General features: G+C 46.6%; 1 protein-coding gene across 1 annotated transcript in view; it reads right to left on the bottom strand.

Annotated features, from left to right (window-relative positions):
* Positions 1-22,535, bottom strand: part of PAAF1 (proteasomal ATPase associated factor 1) — a 153,328-nt gene that overhangs the window by 53,827 nt on the left and 76,966 nt on the right. The window contains exon 8 of the mRNA XM_085623322.1: positions 7,923-8,014. Coding sequence (XP_085479448.1) covers positions 7,923-8,014 — 92 coding nt within the window. The remainder of the gene's footprint in view (positions 1-7,922; positions 8,015-22,535) is intronic.

The raw sequence follows: 22,535 nt of genomic DNA, 5'->3' as shown, positions 1-22,535 counted from the left end.
CCCCGTAAGTGTTGTACAGCAGTCTTCTGCTTTTATCTACGGTTGAGCTACTTATGTTCAGCAGTACACATGGCTGCTATTATTGTTAACTGGCACCCCTGACATAGCGGATGATTTATATTTTGGTGTACGGAGGTTTGGCGGTCAGGGCAACAGAGTCACCTTGACTGCACCACTGCCAGTCAAATTTAGAAATGACCGCCAAGCTGGCGGTCATTTCTTAAAGCTTTGCTAGGAACTGCCGTCATGGCAGTTCCCGTCAATACTTTTTGCAGTTTGGTGCAGGGCTTTGTTAACATGACGGAACCTTGCACCAAACTGTTTATTTTTTATTTTCAAACAGAAAATCCTGCTTTCAGGATTTTCTTTTTGAAAATAAAAAAAGATAATGCCCTCTCACCATGGGAGTCATGGCCCATGGGGGCATTTTGTTATTTTACTGCATCTTACTGCCAGGGTCTGCCTGGTGGCGACGGACAAAAACAGCTATATGTTTGCGTATCCTAATGGCTGGAAATATAGTCAAATCTCCGACAGCCCTTAGTACGTTGGAGACGTTTGGCCACAGCGGAGATGAAGTAGTCTCCGTCACAGACAAACAATGGTCTGTCCGCCCAACTGAAAGTCCGGCAGACTGACCACTATGTTGGTGGGGAGGGAACATCATTGCCCTTGTCCTCTCCACTGACATCTAAATCAGGCCCATAGTCTTTAATCTCACCAAGGGGGAATACACCATTGAGAACACAGTTTATAAATATTTTCCTAAATTTGCATACAAATGAAGGATCAGATCCAATATCAAAAACATAATGTCATTCAACTTATTTCTTCTGAGAGTGTGGGTTAGGTGCTAGAAAACAGAATCTACAGATATAGTCAATCTTGATCAGACATAACATGATAATTGAATCTGTTTTTGGTTGTAAGCAATACAATGCGATTTCCACCAAAAGCATACTTAAGCAAAGCAGTCTTTTGAAACCTAAAAATCCCTACTCTGTTTTTCTAATCAGTTGTTGGCAAGCTGCCATCCATACATCGATTTTGCCATATGCAAATACTATGTGCAAGCACAATGACAGCTTTATGCATGCCACTGGTTGAGCCCGTAACACCACCAGCATTACTATTGACCCAGAAAACAATGACTGGCAAAGCCAATGGTGCTGACTTTTAGACTTTGCCAATGCAGACCTACAGGCTTTGCCAATGTTTTTTGAAGATGGTGTGCAGAATTTACAAAAAAAATATGACGATGCATAAGCAAACAACAACAGCAGCCCAGTGTTACCACACAGGCATCATGACATGTTTCAATTTACTGTTCCTAGAAGGTAGATGCCAATTTTGGAGGAGTAAGTTAAAAAATATAAAAAGTCTGCTATTGCAGCCAGAAATTGCAACCAATGGGCCCTTGAAAGAAGAATTTGAAAACAAAGAAAGTTCTGCAATACAAAGTTAACTACAGCTTTTTCACTGCTCAGCTGAACATGTTTTATTGCTAAAACCTTGCTTGATAAATTTGCCTGATGGCTCTGCCTGGATGAGGTAGAAACATAAAATCTTAGACAGAACACACCAAGGGAGAGTGCAGGGTCCATTTGGACTAGCAGAGAGGCTTCCAGTCGTAGTGACAGAGTTCTAACTGATGTGCACAGGGCAACACCTTTCACAAGTTATTATGGGCACCACAACTTGGCCTCCTCCTCCGTGAAGCATGTAGCTACTTCTGAAGGTACATCTCCAAACCTCCATGTCCCAGTATCCAAGTCAGCACCATGGCCAAATGATTACCATAGAAAAGAAAGGGACCCCTAGGCCTGCACTGTGTCCTCTTGCTTAGTTGGAGGCTGGAACTTTTATAAAGCACATACTGTTCTCTGGGTTGACTTCACCCCTTAACTGTTGAGGTTTTTCCACCCTAGTGCTGATCCCTTTTTTGGCAGTTTCGGGTACTTTGCACTTTAGCCTCCATACATTGTCTTCCACATAAGGTATCCTTGCCAAATTAGCATCTTTTTCCCCCACATCATGGGGCTTCTAAGGGTTTGCGGTTTATCCTGAAGGGGACAGAAAAAATAGCCAAAATATAGCTACTTTTTTGGAGGAAAAATTCTCAACAAAAAGGTGTCTGTTTTTTCCCCTAAAAATTATATCAATGAAATGCTTGCTCTGCCAAAATCATCATCTTTCCAGGTTTCACGAAAATGCACAGCTGTATCAACAATACATTTCTTTAACACAGTTTTGTACTTTTTCTAAGAGATTGCCTAATTTTCAACTTCCAGTTTGTGGTGGGAACATGTGTGAAGCCCATGGGCGATGCGGGACAGCTATAAGTTTCCGAAGGGTAGATAAAATTCGGAATTGAGCAAGGGGTCATTTGCGTAGACCGCTTTGAAGTTTTCCCAAAGAAAAGAACTGTTGAAATAACTTCTTGTCACAATGGCTGATTTACAAAAGCAACATACTATTACGTCCACCAGACTCTTCTGCTCGTGGAAATATATAGGGCTTGTAAGTTCTCCAAGAACTCGAGTTACACAGAGCCAACAACTGAGCTGCACTTTGCAACGGTTTTCCATTATGTACTAAGTATAGAACAATTTATATAGTAAAATATAGAGAGTGAAAAATTGATATGAAGGAAACCTATGTATTTCTGTAATATACATCAGATACCGAGTTTAGGAGCAGTGGTTATCTGTACACCTCTGAATTTATGGGAAGCCATACTAGCATGTGATTCAGAGGGCATTTTGCTAAAAATGTTCTTTCTAGCATAGTGGCTTACATTGGGAAGGCACACATTCAGAGAAATGTAATTGGTAATAACAAATGTTTTACTATTCTGTGTTCCCACATGCCTCCTGATAATTTTCAATGCAATAGGTCTTACAATTACGAGATTTTAAGATACTGGCATTGTAAATGATAATGCCTTTTATTTATGTGTTTCTCAAAGCAATACATATCTAAAAGGCATTGTCATTTCTAATGCTAATAGCTCAAACTCCTGCAAATGCGAGACCACTTTAATGGTGGCCGCACCCCTGCTCGCCGTATTCAGGTTACAGTGAGCAGCGTCTGAATAAAGGGGCGTGACCTACATTAAAGTGAAAGAGCGTTTGGGGCGCTTTACACAAAGTGTAAACATAAAGAAAAAGAAAGCTTTTGCAGTGCAGCTGCTAAAGCGAAAGCGGTCACGCTGTAAATTAAATAAATAAATAAGCTTGGCAGCTATAGTTAAAGCAGACCACGCTAGAAATGAAAACAATACATGACTAATAACAATATAAAAGGTGGCGGCGGCGTGCTGTGACATCGTGGGTGGAATAGGGAAGATCATTAAAAAAAAATAATGCTCACCGACTAGATAAAGCAAACCGTGTAACACCACAAGTAAAAAGTCCAGTCGTTATGGGAGGTTACAGATACAGACAAGGCGGTACCAAGGAGGGGCTACTAATCCTATTCACGAATGAAAAGCAATGATTTCTAAAGGACAGTGACAGGAGACAATTGAAAGGATGGGCGGGAAATGGGTGGAGCTCCTATGCCATACCTCAATACAGCATGCCTCGCAGAGCAGCGCATGCGCTTCCCAGGGTCGACCTAAAAATGATACCTCATTTGTGTGACTGGGCCAAGAACCTGCAAGAAATTAGACTCCAAAAGTCAAACTGGAGACATCAGTGCGTTGTTTACACTGAGTAGCTACAGATTTTGAGCCCTAGATCAGCTGCCACCCAGCTAAACCTACGATACCAAAACATTTCTGAAAACTAGATACTGGAGGGTGTCCAGGGTGGTGCCATGTGTGGGACTAATTAGGGTGTTTTTTACCCAGAAGCCCAAGCAATCCTGAAACTGTGCCTAAAAACACATTTTCCTCACATTTCTGTGATATCAAGTTCTGGAATCTGTGGGAGCCATAAATTCCCTATGAGCCAGCGTTGCCTTAAGTCTTCAGATAAAAATGGTCCTTGACTTGTGTGTGGGGGCCTAGTGCCCGAGACAGGAAAAAGCACAAAACCCAGCAGGAACAGAATACATTTTTCCACCCAAAAACCGACCTTTTTTTGTTGTTGCAATAATCGTGCCTGCAGAATTTTGGCCCTAGCTCAGCTGAGAGCTAGACACCCGGAGGAATCTAAGGTGGTGAGACTTGTGTAGCTCTCACCAGGCTTTTTTTTTTTTACTCAGAAGCCCTTGCAAAGCTCGAACTTTGTATAAAAAAGCAGGTTTCCTCACATTTCTGTGTTGAAAAGCTCTGGAATCTGTAGAAAACCACACAGGCCTCATGCCTGCAACAGGAATAGGTCCAAAACTCAAATGCAAAAACGTCCGGCGGAATGTATTGGGCCTTCTACTTGCTGGCTGAGTCAGAGGTTGGTCAAGTCCTCGAGGAGGTTAGTTCATGTTGGGTTGTGTGTCGCAGAGTAGGGTGAAGGTGTTGAAGTCAGGGATTTTCTTTTGAGGGGAGAGATGAAGTCCGCTATGGTGCTGCTGAAGTTGACTCATGGTCCAAGAGCGCTGTAGATGAGGGTGTCCCTCAGGGTGTAGTTGGTGGCGATGAGGAGTTTGGAGATCATGTGTTCCATGTTGCTGGTGGTGTTTTCTAAGGTTCCAGTATTAAGTATATCGTTTGGACAACCACAAGGGGAACAGCTCACAGTAACCCACTTCCAGCAACAAAACATCTACTCTGCTGCAGTTCTCCTCCTAATGCTGGGGACAAGCCTGGACTCCTGGATGAACTCCTGAAGCTTTCACATGTGGAGACATTATCAGCTGAGCAGTTGGGTTGCTATTGCAAGAAGAGAAGTAGTCCAGAGCCTCGACTGCCTACACAATGCATAGTTTTTTTAAACCTTTATTTTTGCATTTTTTATATATATATTGCTACACAACATAGAGTGCATGATGATTGGTGCTATTGCCACAACCAAAGAATGCAGGCACACAACTATCCAACCAGCATATCAAAATAATCTTTCTTGCTGTCAGGTCATAATGTAAATCATAACAATATGGATCCAAACAGATGCACATAACAGGAGCAGTTCACACACACAGGGTGAGGTTCAATGTCCCTCAATGGTTAGTTTAGTACAGAAACATTGTTTAAGATGTCTCAAAGAACTGTGATTGCCCAGAAAGCATGAAGTCTGTAGCCCAGCTGGCCTACAGAGTAAAGACTAGGGTCAATTAACTATAAAGAGGACTTTTCTTCAAGGGAATTTAGTCACAACCTTCTCAATACCTTTAGAGACTCACTTATCATCCTTATGTCCAGCCCCATAGAGAAGTGAATGTCCACGTCCACACTCTGGGTTCCATTGCAGCGGATCCCTACCGTAAGGTTTAGTGCAACCTACCCGTAGAATAGTACTTGCTTTCTCTGCCAGCCTGCTTCACATTCCAAATCTCTTGCACGGTCTACAATGAAGTCACCTCAAGGACCCCATTTTACATGGCTTCCAAGATTACGATCTCCAATGGGTCATGCAACTCCATCACCCAGCTTGAAACCAGTGCAGGCAGTAGAAGACTAGCGACATGGCCTTCTCCTGCAATGTACGAGGGTTTGAAACTCCATCCTGGTCCATATCCTGTAGGCTCTATCCCTACTCTACTTCTGAAAAGTGAAGATCCATCTCTTTAAACAACACTGCATCATTTTATGACAGCACTTCCCCTGGGGAAATCTGCCCTCCACCCGTGTCCTCCTCTAAGCTGTTGTTGTTGCTCCTCACTTTCATCTTTTCATGTGTCGAAAAATGTATTCATGCAAGACTTGTACTTTCCATCTCTGCCTTGTGCCCACCCTTTTTCTTTTGAACTCCCTCTTTCCTGTGCTGCAATTATCTGATGTAAACACCTCCTCTTGTACAAAGCATTGTGACTTTCTAGCTATTACTGTACAATGCAAATCCACCTATACAGCCTTTTCTGATGAGAGCTGTAATATTTTAGATGTTTTCTGCAAAAAATCAATACAATTCCCTTTTTAACCCAACCAGAGAACTCCCAAATACAGGCTGCCCTCCTTCATACATTCTCTGACATGTTTTGATTTGGCTTTCCAACCTGAGCCAACCAAACTTCTGCCTTTTAAGTTTGTCTCCAATCCTGGAATATATCTTTCCTTTGTCCCTCACCTTTGGTGGGCTTAAAGAGGAGAAAGTTCAGATCAGATCAGTTTGGATTTTTGTTTACCTCTATACAAGGTCCTACTACACAAATCATGAAGCACCAATAATGTTTCTTTTTATCAGCAGAAGTTCTAGATTGGGACTTCTAGCAACACACACTTGTCTGCACTCTGTGTCCTTTGAGACCGGCTCCTATTCTAGGCCTTGGAAGTGTTGCTGGTTCATACTCCCAATCGGGGCGTCGTCCTTTTCCCTTAGAAAGGTTGTTTATTATCAGCTCGCTTTATTGGACCAATCCTTGCCCAGAATTACACTGAGGTTTTTAACTTTGATGTATATGTAATATGGGTTCATGCAAACTATTAGTTGCCCTGATGATGATCCCACATTGACAGAGGATCGAAATGTAGTCGACTGAATCATTCTGTCCCGCTTGTCTAGGTTTAATTGGTTCCTTAGCTGCAGAAGTGATGTTGGAATATTAAGTATGACACTGTTATGTTATGTAATTTCTTTTGGCACAAATTTGTTGCACGTCTTAAAAAAGCCCGCTGATGCCATACCCACACAAATAAGGGGAGTTGTTACCCTTCAAACTTGTTTTTATCTTCTGTTTGAATATATTACTGATTGAGTACTACTTTTACTGGACATTAATTGTATACCCAGAGTATGACTTATTTTGTATAGCACTTAGGGACCGCTGTTCTGTATAACCTCTGACTACCCTTGGTCCTTAGGCATCTGAGGGTTTCCCTTGTTGTGTTTGAACTACTCCGTCATTGAAGCAACACAAATGTAACAAGATAAACACGGATTTTTAAGGCCTCTATTGATTGCTCAGGCTTTTCCAACCCAGCAAAAATCAGATTGCGACCCAACAGCTGCTCGCGTCCCACAGTTTGGGAAACAGTAGCCTAGAGGAACAGTATCTTTTGCTCCTATGTGCACAGTGTCACAGGTGGACACTGACAATCACCATGTTACTATGAAATTTACACACCACACATCTTTAAAACAGAGGTTCCACTGTTCCAAAGATGAGAATATGCAAGTGACTCCAGAAATGGAAGACCGTGGGAGGCTTTTCCCCCTCACGGGTACAGGAACAGGCTGTGCTCTTGGAGTGCATTTGCACTGCCACCTCCACCAATTATGTCTTTGCTTGAGAGGAAGAGGATGCACCCCTCTTGCTACGATTGGGCTTTGCTGATGAACAGAACAAAGAAAGGTGGAGCACAACTTAAGAACTCACAGAGGTTCTCTGGTGTGATAAACTCCACCTCGCAATAGCATGGTTCATTTAATTAGTTTAAAGAGTTCCAACCTGCTAGAAATCTTTCTGCGGTATTACAATGTTGTGCCCCCTGCTGTCACCCGATAACCTGGCAAGCATCAAACACAATATGGCAACAGTGGAACAAGCAGATACATAATGGCTAAAGCTCAAACTAAAGTTTGGAACGAGACAGAAAAGCACATGCAACAGCAGAGAGCCGGTAACTGCATGTATGGACCTACATGTATAGATTATACAAGAGATTAGTACAGAGTTGCAATGCATTGACAAGTCACTTTTAGGTGCTCAGTAAGATGCATTAAACGGAACAACAGTGAAAAGGGAGTGTATCACAGACAGAGTATGTACATTTCCCAGATCTAGTGATAAGAAACTATGTTAAATTTGAAAAACAAAAATTTCAGAACCCAAAGTAAATTTATTAAAGGATAAGTAAGACCAGAGAATAGTAGACTACTTACTGGTTGTCTGCTCTGAAGACTCACACCTTGGAGTTTCCCATCTTCCCGGGCCAACAGCAGTAACTTTCCTTCTGTTCCTATCTCTCGTTCACCTGTGGAAATAGGTGTTACACATCTTATTTTGTTTAATTCAAGAGGCCTTAACCACACACTGTTTTTCTGCCATCTTTAATACCTTATGGTAAATGTGAGGAGTGTTTTGATGAAATCACAAACCTCTCTGAATGACCTTTTAAAAGTTAGCAATGTACTTATCCTTGGATGGGGTGAGAGAAGTTTGCAAACTGACACCCCCGTCCCCCATCTCTAAAGCCACATCGCAATTTCTCAAATTCCAGTTGAAGGCCACTTTATCACGCTACCCATTTGTAAAGAGCAGCACTGTGACTGCCAGCTGCTGCCTCCAGTAGGCTTGGGCCTTGTGCAGTGTATAAATACATACCAGGAATTAGACAAGAAATAATCAATGCTACCCGTTACATGTAGGTCTTGCTTTTTTTTAAATCAAGTATATAACATTTCTGTAAACCTTTCAGGGCTTAATTATTTATTTATTTGAGGGTTTTATATAACACAGACAAGCTCTATACTGTAAAACTTAACAATTTACTAGTGACAAGTGTGTGAGCCCATGGTAGATATTGCTCTCCAGGACTCACAGCGCTCAATCACTTCAAGATCACCAACTATGACACCCTGTCTGAATAAATAATAATAAGCAAGTTTGTAAAGCGCCTGGTTACACTAACTAGTGTGTCCCCGCACTGTGGCACAGCCTCGTCACAAGAGCAATTGTTGGAATCAGTGTCCTGAAGTGCCTATACGCGGACGAGCCAAGTTTTCAGCCTCTTCCGAAAGAGTAGCTCCGATGGTTCATTTTGCAGAAAAAGAGGGAGTGGGTTCCAATGTTTAGAGGCCAAATAGCTAAAAGAGCTAGCTCCCATTCTCGCTCTTTTGGCCCTAGGAATTGTCACCCGACCCCTTCCAGATGATCTCAGATGTCGGGTCGGAATATAAGGCGTAAGAAGATTGTGTAGGTATTTAGGCCCCTTCCCCTGCAGGATATGGTGACTAATACATAGGGCTTTGAAAAGAATTCTCTCCCTGAGTGGTAGCCAATGAAGAGTGGAGAGGGCATTCCTCGAGGAGGATCTCCTGGGCAGCATCAGAACAAGGTGAGCCGCTGCGTTCTGAATGCACTGAAGTCTGTGTAGACATATGTTGCTAAACTCCCAGGTATAAAGCATTACCATAGTCTAGGTGTGAAGTTACCAACGCGTGGACTATGGTTTTCCTAGCTGCTACAGGAAGCACGACTAAGGTCTTCCGCAGCCCTTTCAAGATTCAGAAGCATTTCCCAGCCACCATTCTAGCATGACCCTCAAAGGAGAGCTTCGAGTCAAGCCACATCCCCAAGTTCTTGACCTGTTTGCTAGGGGCGGGCGTAGGGCCCAGTGTCTGTGGCCACCATGCCGAGGACCAGATGGATGGAGCTTTTCCCACCACTAGGTCCTCGGTTTTACTGCCGTTTAATTTTAGACAGTTACTTATCATCCAAGTTAGACAAGTAGAGAAATTGGTGGCTGCATCGTCCGAGGATTGTGACAGTGAGACAACCAGTTGCGTGTCATCAGCGTATGACACGACACTGATACCATACTTTTTGATAACCTCCGCCAATGAGGCGATATTAAGATTAAAGAGAGTGTGACTTAGTATAGAGCCCTGTGGGACCCCTTGGGCCAGTGCAATGCTTTTGGAATAGTGCGGACGTTGAGACACCTGAAAGCTCCGGTCTTGTAAAAAAGACCCCACCCATTCTAGGGCCAATTTATCCAACCCACCTTCCCTAAGACATGGTAGGAGCAGTGGATGGGACACAGTGTCAAAGGCGGCACTGAGGTCTAGGAGGACCAGAGCTGTCTGGCCCTCATCTACCTGTCTACGAATAGTTTCCGTTGACAGGAGCAGTGCCGACTCTGTAGAATACATGGCCCTAAAGAACAAGTTACTTACCTTCGGTAACGATGTATCTGTAAGAAACATTAGTTAGTTAGATTCCTCACCTTAGAAAATCCCCAGGCGTCAGACTGGATTCGGAAGATTTTTCGTCAGTAATACCCCTTGCGCGTCGCTAGGCGTCGTCTGCGGCTCCGCGTCCGTCGTTGGCGTCGTGCGCCGGAATGACGTCGGAGTACTTAGACGCCGCCCTCGCGCGCGGACGTCAGTTCTTGTACATAGCTTTCCGCGCCAGGAACGCAGAGCCATGCAAGAGACCGACACTGGTGCCAAAAAGAAATCTAGGGGCCTGAAAAGGACAACCTTAACCCTAGATGTCAGTTCGCAGAACGGGGAGGATGGGTGGGTCGGTGAGGAATCTAACTAACTAATGTTTCTTACAGATACATCGTTACCGAAGGTAAGTAACTTGTTCATCTGAAAGAAACACGTTAGTTAGATTCCTCACCTTAGAATAGATACCCAAGCAATACCATACCCGGTGGTGGGTCTGCGAACCAAGATCACACCAGAAAGTCCTGGAGGACAGAACGGCCAAAGAAGCCATCCCTCCGGACTTGGCTGTCAAGACAATAATGTCTGGCAAACGTGTGTAGCGAAGCCCACGTCGCCGCCTGACAGATGTCCTGCAAAGGGACACCCCGTCCCAAAGCAGTAGTAGCCGCTGTGGCCCGAGTAGAATGGGCGCGCAGCCCAACAGGAGGGTCCTTTTTTGCCAAGGAGTAACAAATTTTGATGCACAAAACGACCCACCGAGAGATGGTCCGTTTGTGCACAGCTTTCCCCTTCTTAGCACCCACGTATCCAACGAAAAGTTGGTCGTCCACCCGGAACTGCTTTGTGCGGTCCAAATAAAAGGAGAGCGCACGTTTTGGGTCCAGACGGTGGAGCCTCTCTTCCTCTTTGGAAGGATGCGGAGGCGGAAAGAAGGTGGGCAAGGTGACAGACTGCCCAAGATGAAATGGAGTCACCACTTTCGGAAGAAAGGAGGGACGAGGCCGAAGGACAACCTTGTCCGGATGAACAGAGAGAAAAGGAGGCTTCGAAGATAAAGCCTGGAGCTCACTCACCCGTCTAGGCGAGGTGATGGCTACCAGAAAAGCAGTCTTAAGCGTCAGCAGACGAAGAGGACAATGATGAAGAGGCTCAAAGGGAGCACACATTAGAAATGTGAGAACAAGATTCAAGTCCCACTGAGGCATTACAAAAGGGACAGGAGGGAACGTGTGAGTAATGCCTTTTAGAAAGCGCGTAACTACAGGGGACTTGAAAAGAGAAGGCTGATCAGGAAGCCGCAAGAAGGCAGAGATGGCAGCAAGATAACCTTTCAGGGTGCCCAGGGCAGAGCCCTGCCGGGCCAAAGAAAGAAGAAACAGTGGAACCTCAGAAAGAGGGGCGGAAACGGGATCCACAGCCTTTGCTGTGCACCATGCCACAAATTTGTTCCACCGGCAGGCGTATACCGTCTTTGTGGAGGGACGCCTGGCTGCCAGAATGATATCACAGACTTCAGGAGGCAAGTCAAATGGCATCAACTGCCGCCGCTCAATCTCCACGCATGGAGGTGGAGGCTGGACAAGTTCGGGTGGAGGACCGTCCCCTGCTGCTGCGACAGAAGATCCTCCCGAAGGGGCAGACGTATCGGAGGATCGGTCAACATACTGAGTAGCTCGGGATACCAGTACCTTCGTGCCCAATCCGGAGCCACCAAGATGACTTGGGCCCGGTCGTGCCTGATCTTCTTCAGCACTCTGTGCAGAAGTGGTATAGGCGGAAAGGCGTACAACAGACCGCAACTCCACTCGTGACGAAAAGCGTCGCCGAGCGAGTGCCGCCTTGGCAATTCCAACGCGCAGAACTGCTGACATTGCGCGTTCTCTTCAGTGGCGAATAGATCTAACCAAGGCTCTCCCCACTGCTGAAAGAGACCTTGCGCCACTTCGGAGTTCAGACGCCATTCGTGATCCATCATGCACCGGCGGCTGAGTTCGTCTGCTCTGGCGTTCAGAGAGCCCGCCAGATGTTGAACCACTAGGGTGACGCCCTGGTGTTCCAGCCACGTCCAGAGGCGCAGAGCCTCCTGACAAAGGGTCCACGACCCCACCCGCCCTGTTTGTTGCAATACCACATGGCGGTGGTGTTGTCCGTGAACACCTGCACGACACTTCCCCTGACAGAGGGAAGGAAGGCTTTCAGTGCAAGTCGGATCGCTCTCAACTCCAACAGGTTGATGTGGAGACTAGACTCCGCCGGAGACCAGAGGCCTCTGATCTCCGCCTCTCCCATATGGCCACCCCATCCCAGGAGGGACGCATCCGTCACTACGACATGCTCCGGTTGGGGAAGGGAGAGGCTCTTGCCCTTGACCCAATCGCGGTCCGTGAGCCACCACTGCAACTGCTGTGCAGTGCCCTCCGAGATCAAGACATGGTCGGACAGGTTGCCATGATGCTGGGCCCACTGAAACTTCAGGTCCCACTGCAGAGCCCACATGCGCCGCCTGGCGTGATGCACTAGTAGGATGCAGGAGGCCATCAGCCCCAGAAGCCGCAACACTAGCCTGACCGAAACCCAGGATAGAGGCCGAAAGATGGGAATCCGGGCCTGTATATCCCGGACCCGCTGTTCCGGCGGATAGACCCGGAACTGCGCCGAATCGAGAACCGCTCCGATGAAGAGGAGCTTCTGAGAGGGACTCAAGTGTGACTTCGGCACGTTGATGGAAAATCCCAGCAAATGCAGGAGATCTGCCGTAGTCTGGAGGTGGGAGACGACTGTCTGGGGCGAGCCCGCCTTCAACAACCAGTCGTCGAGATAGGGGAAGACTGGAACCCCTGATCTGCGACCACCGCCATCACTTTCGTGAACACCCGAGGGGCACTGGTGAGGCCGAAGGGGAGCACAGTAAACTGAAAGTGCTCTTGGTCCACCGTGAACCGCAGGTAACGCCGGTGGGCCGGCAGGACGGGGATGTGGAAATATGCGTCCTGCAAGTCCAACGCTACCATCCAGTCTCCAGGGTCTAGGGCAGCTAGAACCTGAGCCAAAGTTAACATCTTGAACCTTTCCTTCCGGAGGAAGGCATTGACGTTCCGGACGTCCAAGATAGGGCGTAGGCCTCCTTTGCCCTTCTTGGGAACCAGAAAGTAGTGGGAATAACAACCACGACCTACTTCTGGGCTCGGAACGCGCTCGACGGCCCCCTTGGCCAAGAGGGCCGAAACTTCCTCGTGGAGAAGATTCAAATGATCCCCCCGAGATACGGTGGTGCTGCGGTGGCATGGCTGGAGGGGTCGTCTCGAAGGGGAGGGAGTAGCCCCTTCGGACGATTTGCAGCACCCACCTGTCCGATGTGATGGACCGCCAGTGGAGCAGGTGATGGCGAACTCTGCCGCCCACTGGCGTGGAATGGGCCTGAAAGCTCGGACTAGGAAGGCTTTGAGGCGGATGCTGCCGGGGTGGATGTGGGCTGACCTCGTCGTCCTCCAGAACCGCCTCGGCGGAAACCACGTCCGCGAGCAAGTTGGTTCTGCGGCTGGTGGCTAGGCGTACGTGAGGAGGCACCCCTTCCTTGGCCACGAAAGGGGCGGAAGTTTGCGATCGCGGGGCCGAGAGGCCCAAGGACTTGGCCGTAGCCCGGGAGTCCTTAAAGCGATTCAGCGCACTGTCCGCTTTCTCGCCAAAAAGGCGAGTGCCATCGAAGGGCATGTCCATGAGAGTGCTCTGGACATCGCCCGAAAATGACGTGGACCGCAGCCAGGCGTGACGTCTAAGCGCCACTGTGGTAGAAATTGCCCTACCCAGCGAGTCCGTAGTGTCAAGCCCACATCGGATAGCATGTCGCGCTGCATCCCTCCCATCGAGCCTGGGTAAGTCGTGTCCGGACCTCCTCCGGACACAGGGGCAGCACGTCCTCCACCGCATCCCACTGAGAGTGGGAATAACGGTCCAAGAGACAGGCGGTGTTCAAAGACCGCAGGCCCAAACTAAGGGAGGAGAACAGCTTCTTGCCAAACTGTTCCAGTCTCTTGGAATCCCGGTCCGGCGGAGCGGTCGGGAAGGAGGATTGGGAGGTAGAGGTCTGGAAAACCAGGCTCTCGGGGGTAGGGTGTTGGGACAGAAAACTGGGGTCGCCCGGAGCAGGGCGGTGGCGCCTGGCGATGTTCCTGTCCACAGGAGGAACTGTGGAGGGCTTGGACCAGGTGCCCTGCAGAACGTAAATGAGGGCCTCATTGAATTGCAGCAGAGGCTCAGTGGAGCTTGCTGCAGACTGAAGCACCTCAGGGAGGACGTTAGTCCTCACAGCCACGGCAGGTAGCTCGAGCCCAAGGGCTGCGGCCGCCTTGCGCAGCACCACAGAGAAAGCAGCACCCTCCTCCGATGCCACAGTCGGAGGAGAGATGAATCCAGTGTCCGGAGAGGTATCCAGACCACTGGCCTCCCCCAGTTCATCTGCCCAGTCCTGTGACATTTGAGCCTGAGCGGCCATAGGATCCTCGGATCCCTCCCAGTTGTCCCCATCATCCGATTCCTGGTATACAGGAGGAAGGATCGGAGCCGGGCGATAGACAAAATGCGTCTCCAGCGGCGCCGAACGCGGCGTCCATCGACGCCGTATCGGCGCCGGGCCCGGAGCGGGGCTGAACTGGGGCTCGACGTCGAGCGGAGTCGGCGTCGGAGGTGGTACCGGTGTCGACGCCGGCAGAGGAGGCGTGACGAGGTCGACCGGCGTCGGCGGGGACTCGGGAACGGGTCCCTCGGGCGCTTGCGGCGTCGAGGCCGGAGCAGTCAACGGCGCCGGAGCCGCCGGCAGGCAAGGTAGCCCAGTCGGGTCCGCGGGGCGCGAAGGCGCGCCAGCGGGCGTCGACGGCGGAGCCAGGTTCCTCATGGCCGAGAGGAAGGCACTGACCTCCGCCGGCGTCGCGTCAGTCCCAGGGACCGGAGGGTATGGGGACTTGCGCGGCGCCTGCGGCTCCGACCGGCGAGGGGAGTCCGAAGAGCGATGCCGTCTCTTGGACTTCTTAGAGTGTTTGGACTTACCCGACGACTCGGAGCCCGACGACCGATGATGGCGTCGGCTGCGGCTCCGAGACCGATCCTTGGACCTCCTCCTGGACCGGGTTCGCGCAGGGCGCGGAGCAGAGTGGCGAAGCTCAAGAAGCTCCCGCCTAGCCTTCGAAGTCAACGCCTGGCAATCGGGACACGACTCCGCGTCGTGGTCGGGGCCTAGGCAGTAGAGGCACCGGCGGTGGTGATCGGTCACCGACATCAGTCGATGGCAATCATCGCAAGCCTTGAATCCAGGCATCCTACTGGCACCAGATGTCGATTGACAAGGATCAAAAAGGTTTAGTCAAAAAAGACTAACAGGAGTAGCTCTCCCGGATCGGCGCTTACTGGCGCGGAAAAAAGAAGAACTGACGTCAGCGCGCGAGGGCGGCGTCTAAGTACTCCGACGACGTCATTCCGGCGCATGACGCCAACGACGGACGCGGAGCCGCAGACGACGCCTAGCGACGCGCAAGGGGTATTGCTGACGAAAAATCTTCCGGATCCAGTCTGACGCCTGGGGATATTCGAAGGTGAGGAATCTAACTAACGTGTTTCTTTCAGATACCAGATTGCGTAGGGTGCAGCCAGCTGTGTCGGTTTATGTGGGCAGTTAGTTGCATAATGACCACTTTTTCCGCTATTTGAGGAAAATAGGGCAGGATTGAGACCGGTCTGAAATTCTCCAACTGACTCGAACTCACCCCCGGTTTCTACTTTTAAAACCCCCAAACTCCCACTCCAAAGTCTTCCTATGTCCTAAATTCCAGCTGCGGCCCCGTGCATGTAAGAGCGGTGGGGCTGGATCAGGGGGATTTCCACAGAAGACAGCAAGGTAAAATTAATTATTTAATTTTCACTTGTAAAATCCCCCTCCCTCCCCAAACTCCCCCCCGCTCTTGCCTGCACGGGCCGCAGCTGCTAAATTTATGACAATGCATTTAATGACAGTTGTGGTCTTTGAGCCCATGCTACCAGCTAATTTAAAGGCACACATGAGCTTATGTTATGCTCTTCTGAAGTGGAAATGGAAGAGTACAGGCCCTCAATCTCAAGGTTAATTGAGAACAAACTGTCTCTTCTGTTCTACTCAATCTTCCCACCCATAACGGGTGTAAATTAAGAATGTGAGTTATGGGTTTGGGAGTGCACTCCTGTGTAAACAATTTTATCCTGCTTGTCAAATGACTTCTTTTATAATGCTGGTGCAGCAGCGAGACACACGCTGTCAGTTTGTGTGTAAGCGTCATTATGGATAAATGGTACTCCATTCTAAACACATGTTCTCTGGACCTCATATTACTGATTATTGAGGAGTTATCAAAAACTATAAATGACATTGAGGAAGAAATCAACAGCCTTAAGAGTGAAATTGAAACAAGAATGGACACTCAACAGTGGCAAAACATTTTGGAAGATCTAAATCAAAAATTGGATAAGTATGGCAAAGAACTTCAGGAGGGAAAACTACGAACATATAAAAAAAACAACAGACTATAAACTAAACGAAGTATACACATGGGCAGAGATATACTCCCGTAGAAGTTTTGACCACAAAAAGACCACAACATCGTCAGAAGAAAGTGTTGCTTCAGATAAGGATACATCAGCAAACAGAGTACTGGTTCAGCCCAATGCTATGCAACTATCAAAGACAGGACCTTCCACGGAGCCTGGCACATCTGAATCGATTTCAACAGCGGTATCCTTTTTGTCACAGGTCCCAGACCAGGGACAACCACCTGCCACACTGAGTCAAGGAGTAACGGACCACTCAGGAAAACCCGGCGAGGACAAGGAAAGAGGCGGCAAAGCACTCCGCAGTGGGAGGAACGTCAAGTCAGGTCAAGTCAAAGAAGGTTTTATTCGATTGATTGGACAAACAATCATAAAAGCACAAAATTACAATATACATACAAACAATTCTTACATTAAGAAAGAAATTCACATGAGTGATACATTAATAATTTCATTGATTATGTTAAAAACTGTATTAAACTTACAAAAAGCCCTCATCTCATTAAAAACAATTAAGTGTGCATGTATTTTCAAGAAAATTGTTATCCTAAAAACACTATGCTCATTATCTAAACATTGTAAAGCCAAAAGGGCAGGACGACATTGGCGTAGCCTAACTGTTTCAAGATAGGTACTAAGAGCAGGCTCTTTGCAGCAGAATAAAACCTACAAAAAAAGAATGACATGAAAATGGATTGTGGGGAGGTATTATCACAGGGGCATCGCTGGAGGTCTTGAGACCAATCATTCATTATGGGAAAAGTAACTAGTCTATGGAAGACCCCCAGTCTGAAACGAGTTAATACAAATGTATCATAGACACCAGGTACAAAAATTAAATAGGTTTGAATATTAAAAGTAGTTAAGACCAACTGATTACGCAGGACTGTGGGTTTTAAAATCTTAGATGACATTCTAATGGTATCCAGGAACAGGATTTCTTAATTCCTTCCTTGTTGTTGCCCTAATGGTAGTAGGATTTGTAAAATACTCTAAATGGCCAAGATCTTTTAAAAAGTTATAAACCTATCTTAGCCATAGTATCCTCATGAAACCTTCCAGATTCAAAATATCTGAAAGGATATCTCTGTTCAGTTTGGCCTCTTCTTTAGTCCAGAGCCTGTGCCATAATAGCACAGGCTCAAGCTTAATTACATCAGAGATAAAGGAGAGTCCTAACTCTGCGTGACAAATGCATGCTGAGATACCACTCGGGACAGAAAGAATGCATCTTAGGAAGGAGTTCTCTACTCTCTGAATTGGAAGCAGATCAGCAAACCCCCAGACCCCACTCCCGTAAACTGCCGCTGAAATGCACTTAGCCTTGTAAATTTTGATGAGCTCCTCTGGGGTTTTTTTGCCTAGTTTTCTGGCAAAAACGGTAAGAGCAGATGTAGGGTGTAGGAGTACCAGTTTCTTTGCTGAAACTGCTTGTATCCAAGTATCGTTGTGGGCAAAAAGAATGCCCAAGTATGAGAATTTCTTTGTAACCCTAGTCTTTTGTCTAGCCACATACATATCCTTTTGTTTCTTTATGCCATTACCAAAACGCATGATAAAAGTTTTGGATGAGTTTACCCTTAAACTTAGGTCTTTCATAAAAAGGGAAAAACTGTCCAAAACTCTCTGTAGGCCTACTTGTGTGCGAGAAATCAACACCGCGTTGTCTGCATACAAGTATGCAGGGACAGGGCGACCAGCTACTAGGGGGAAGTCTTGGTTGTCTTTAAGGAGAACCTCCCCCAGTCCATTTATATACAAGCTAAAAAGGAACGGGGCCAGGACACAACCCTGCCCAACTCCGCTCCTAATCGGAAAAGCAGCTGAGCGCTCACCCTTCAGACCACGGCGCACGTGTGCCTTGGCATCACTATAAAAAACATTTAAGAAAATAAATAATATTTACATCAACCCCCATATCTTCTAATATTGACCATAGTTTAATGTGGATCACACAGTCAAATGCATCTGTGAGGTCCACAAATGCTAAAAACAGGTTCCCTTTCTTAGCCCTAGTGTACTTCCCCACCAAGAGTGACAAATTTAGGCCCTGCTCTACGATCCCCACGCTTGTCCGGAAGCCATATTGTAGATCGGACAGGACAGAGTTCTCATCAGCCCAATCCTGAAGGCGGTCCAATACAATTCTACCCACTACCTTCGTTATGGCGTCCAGCAGGAAAATTGGCCTATAGCATCCTGGGTCTCGTCTGTCCCCCTTCTTAAAAATGGGCACGATAGTAGACTTTACCCAAGTGGGTAAAAAAATCAGTGCTACAACTGGCGTTAAGCATCTGTACCAGTAGGAGCCCCCATAAAGGAATATTTGATTTGAACAGGTCTACAGGGACCCCGTCCGGTCCAGGCGCCTTGCCACCTTGACTTGCATGTAGGGCCCGCTCCACTTCCTCTAAGGTGAACACTAGTTCTTTATAGTTTAAAAGATAATTTAAGCCATGAGCCCCCTGAACTTGGATATCCATTGTATCGGAATTTCCCTCGCCCTTGTATACTTGAGCAAAGTATTTGATCCACTGTTCCTCAGTTATGGCTATCTTGATAGACGGGCCAACCTCCTTAGTTAAAAATGGTGCCCTAATTGCCTTCCAGAATGCCACACTGTCTCTAGCTACTGAGGCCGAATGTAATGCCTCCCATGCCTCCTTCTTCAATGTGACTTTTCTATACCTTATTGCTTGTTTATATGCCCCTCTAGCCAAACTTACTTCCAGCATATTCCTCTGGATTTTATGCAGCTCTTTTTTTAACTGAGAATATGCTTGGGTACACCTCGAGTCAAAACACCCATTCTGGGATCCGTTGTTCTTTTTATGCCTAATAAGAGACTCTCTTATTACGGTGGTTATTACCATAAAGGAAGCTAAAATGTTATCAGGGGCAGCTGTTTCATTTAGGCATATCTCTATGTGTGTTTTACATCTATCCACCACGATTTTAATCAGCGCAGCCTGATCTACCATAGCCCAACGGAGGGAGTACCCGTTAATACTCCCTTTTTTTAAAAAAAAGATTTTTTTTTATTTCAGCTTGGAAACAAAAACATAACACATAACTTTTTTTTTTTGTTTGACATTAACTTTGACATCTGTTACATCTATTACAGCCATCATTTCCTATATGTCATCTAGACATACCTAACCACACTCAGAATAAAACGAGCCCATGGATCTCACTGCCACACGAAAAAACCATACAATTACTACAAATAATACAGATAATAACAGTAGTAGACATAAGAACTGGCTTACCACAGCCCAATTGTTATAGCATTTAGCTTTCCATCCATTGTGTAAATGGGGCCCATATTTGTGTGCCCCTTTCCCGTCTTCTCCTGCCCCCCCTCATAAACACAGCTAACTCCAAATTATGGAGGGCTAAGATCCTTGCTCTCCAGTTCGCGAAAGTTGGGGCGGCAGGGCTTATCCATTCCGATGTAATACATAGTCTTATTTGCGACATTGCGATGAATATTAAAGCAGTAATGTGACTCGCTCTATCCATTGATTTATCAGTCTCACACCCCAATATCACCAATTCTGCTGACAAAACCAAGGGAATTTTAAGACTTGTATTAATTAATGTTTGTACATCTTGGAGAAACCGGGCCAGTTTGGGGCAAGTGAAGAACATGTGGACATCATTAGCTGCTATTAAACCACATCTAGGGCAGATGTGGCCCGCCCTGCCTCCCCATTTACATATTTTGGCTGGGGTATAATAAAGATCGTATAGGGCCATATAACTTTGTGAGCGAAAGCTCCCCGAAATTAAAACTTTGCTAGAAAGTTCTAAAGCTTGGACAATATCAATATCAGGCTTACAGAGCTTGGCTTCCCATTTAGTTTTGTATATCAATATATCGTCAGGTAGAGCTGACATTAGATTTCTATAAATTGGCCCAATTCGTGAATTTTTCAAAATTAAATCCATAAGTGTAATCCTACAAAATAAAGTTGGGGTGTTGTGCAGAAGTTTACCAAGATAGCTTCGAACCTGTAGATATTTAAAGAATTCGTGAGATCTAATGTAAACTTGTCTTTTAAAAAAGAAAAGGTAGCCATACTTCCCTCATAAGCCAGATCCCCTACTGTCTTGATACCTTGTGCCCGCCACCGTATTGTAACGTTGTCTTGGAAAATACAGGGAAGCAATCTGGCTGCTGACAAGGAGGTATAGAAATTAATACTAGAAATTAACCATCTGCGCCGAACCTTCCTCCATACTGAATACATAGAGATAATAACTTTGAATTTGTTTTTTTTGTAGTAACTAGGTTCAAGGACTGACATTAATATCCCCTTGGCAGCCTGTCCACGACTTATCTCAAAGATAGATGGTGCACGGCATGGTGGAAGATTTGCTCTGTCCCCAAACAGTGGAACAGCAAAGTGTTGAATCAGCGCTGTCCAACTATATAGCAGCAGGTTGGGAACCGACCGCCCGCCCCTTTCCAATGGTAGCTGCATCCATTTTGCTGCCCTGCGCGGCTAACGATAGCCCCATAAAAACCTACTGCAGCATCTCTCTGCACGGGCAAGGCTTGACTGGGCAAATTCCAATGGGATAGTCCTAAATACATATAAAAATGTTGGGAGTATCATCATCTTTAAGACATTACGTCTTCCAAACAAAGATAAATGTAAGTTATCTAATCTGCGTAATGTAAAACTGGCTTTATCTATAATGGGCAGAATGTTCATATCGGGCAGTCTATCAATCGCAGCTGTTATTTCTATCCCTAAGTAGCGTGCACTTTGAACCACCGGCGCATTAGAAGGGCCCATCGCAGCTGTTTGGACCACCTGGGTTTTCTGAGCATTAAGTTTATAGCCAGAGTACTGGCCATAGTGTTTAGCAACCTATTTAATTGCTCAAAATGAAGCGGAGACATCCCTAGTTAACACTATAATATCATCCGCATATGCTAGGACTTTGAATTCGAATGTATTAATCCTAACAGGGGCTATATTCGGGCAAAGTTCAAGTTTGCTCAAAAATGGATCTATATACAGGGCAAACAGCAGGGGCGAGCAGGGGCAACCTTGTCTAGTACCCCTGCTGATTGCAAAAGAGCTTGAAACCTTTCCAGATATAGATAGGGTTGCCCGAGGTGTTATATATAGTGATTGCAAAGCATGAAAAAAGTTAGCACAAACCCCCTTCCAATGCAGAACCCGCCAGAGAAACCGCCAGGCAACCCTGTCAAACGCCTTTTCGGCGTCCAGCAGGATTGCACCGAGGGGGGATCCCGTGGCCTGGGCCCAGTCTAATAGTGCTATAACACGACGGACATGGTCTGCCGTGTCCCTACCTGGGATGAATCCATGTTGGCGAATGGAAACTAATGGTGATATCACTAACGCTAACCTTGTTGCCAAGATTTTTGCAAATACTTTATTGTCAGTGTTAATTAGTGATATCGGGCGAAATGATGCAGGATCAAGCTCTGGCTTATCCTTCTTCTTAAAAAGAATGATGGTTGTGTACCGCCAGGATTCTGGAATCTGGACTAATTGTGCCTCTCTGAGTATCTTCAAAAAATCCAGATGGATCTCGGACCGGAATACTTTATAAAATTCCAAAGGAATTCCGTCCGGGCCTGCAGCCTTACCATTAGCCAATGAATTCAGTGCAATTTCCACCTCATCCCATTCTATGGGTGCCGCCAAAATCATATTCTGTTGGTCTGTTACTCTGAGAGTGTTAAGTTCTGTTAAAAAGGTACTGATATCATAGTCTGCATTTGGGTCCTCATTTTCTTCCGTATAAAGGGATGTGTAGAACTCAGAAAAAACAGATAGGACAGATTCTGGAGTATCTTGGATATTACCATGAGTATCCTGAATCTTGGTAATGCGGTTAGCCATAGCTCGTTGCTGGAGTCGTTTAGCCAGCACCTTGCCCGATTGTTCACCAAACTCGAACACTAATACTCCCAATGGCTATATTTTCTAGCAACTGATCATTATTAGTATTACGTCTAAGAGTTTTGCTAGAGGGTAGTGT

Source organism: Triturus cristatus, chromosome 8 (assembly GCF_964204655.1).
Source record: "Triturus cristatus chromosome 8, aTriCri1.1, whole genome shotgun sequence".
NCBI classification, from domain to species: domain Eukaryota; kingdom Metazoa; phylum Chordata; class Amphibia; order Caudata; family Salamandridae; genus Triturus; species Triturus cristatus.
The sequence above is the reverse complement of the archived record's forward strand: the minus strand, read 5'-3'. Positions and strand labels throughout refer to the sequence as shown.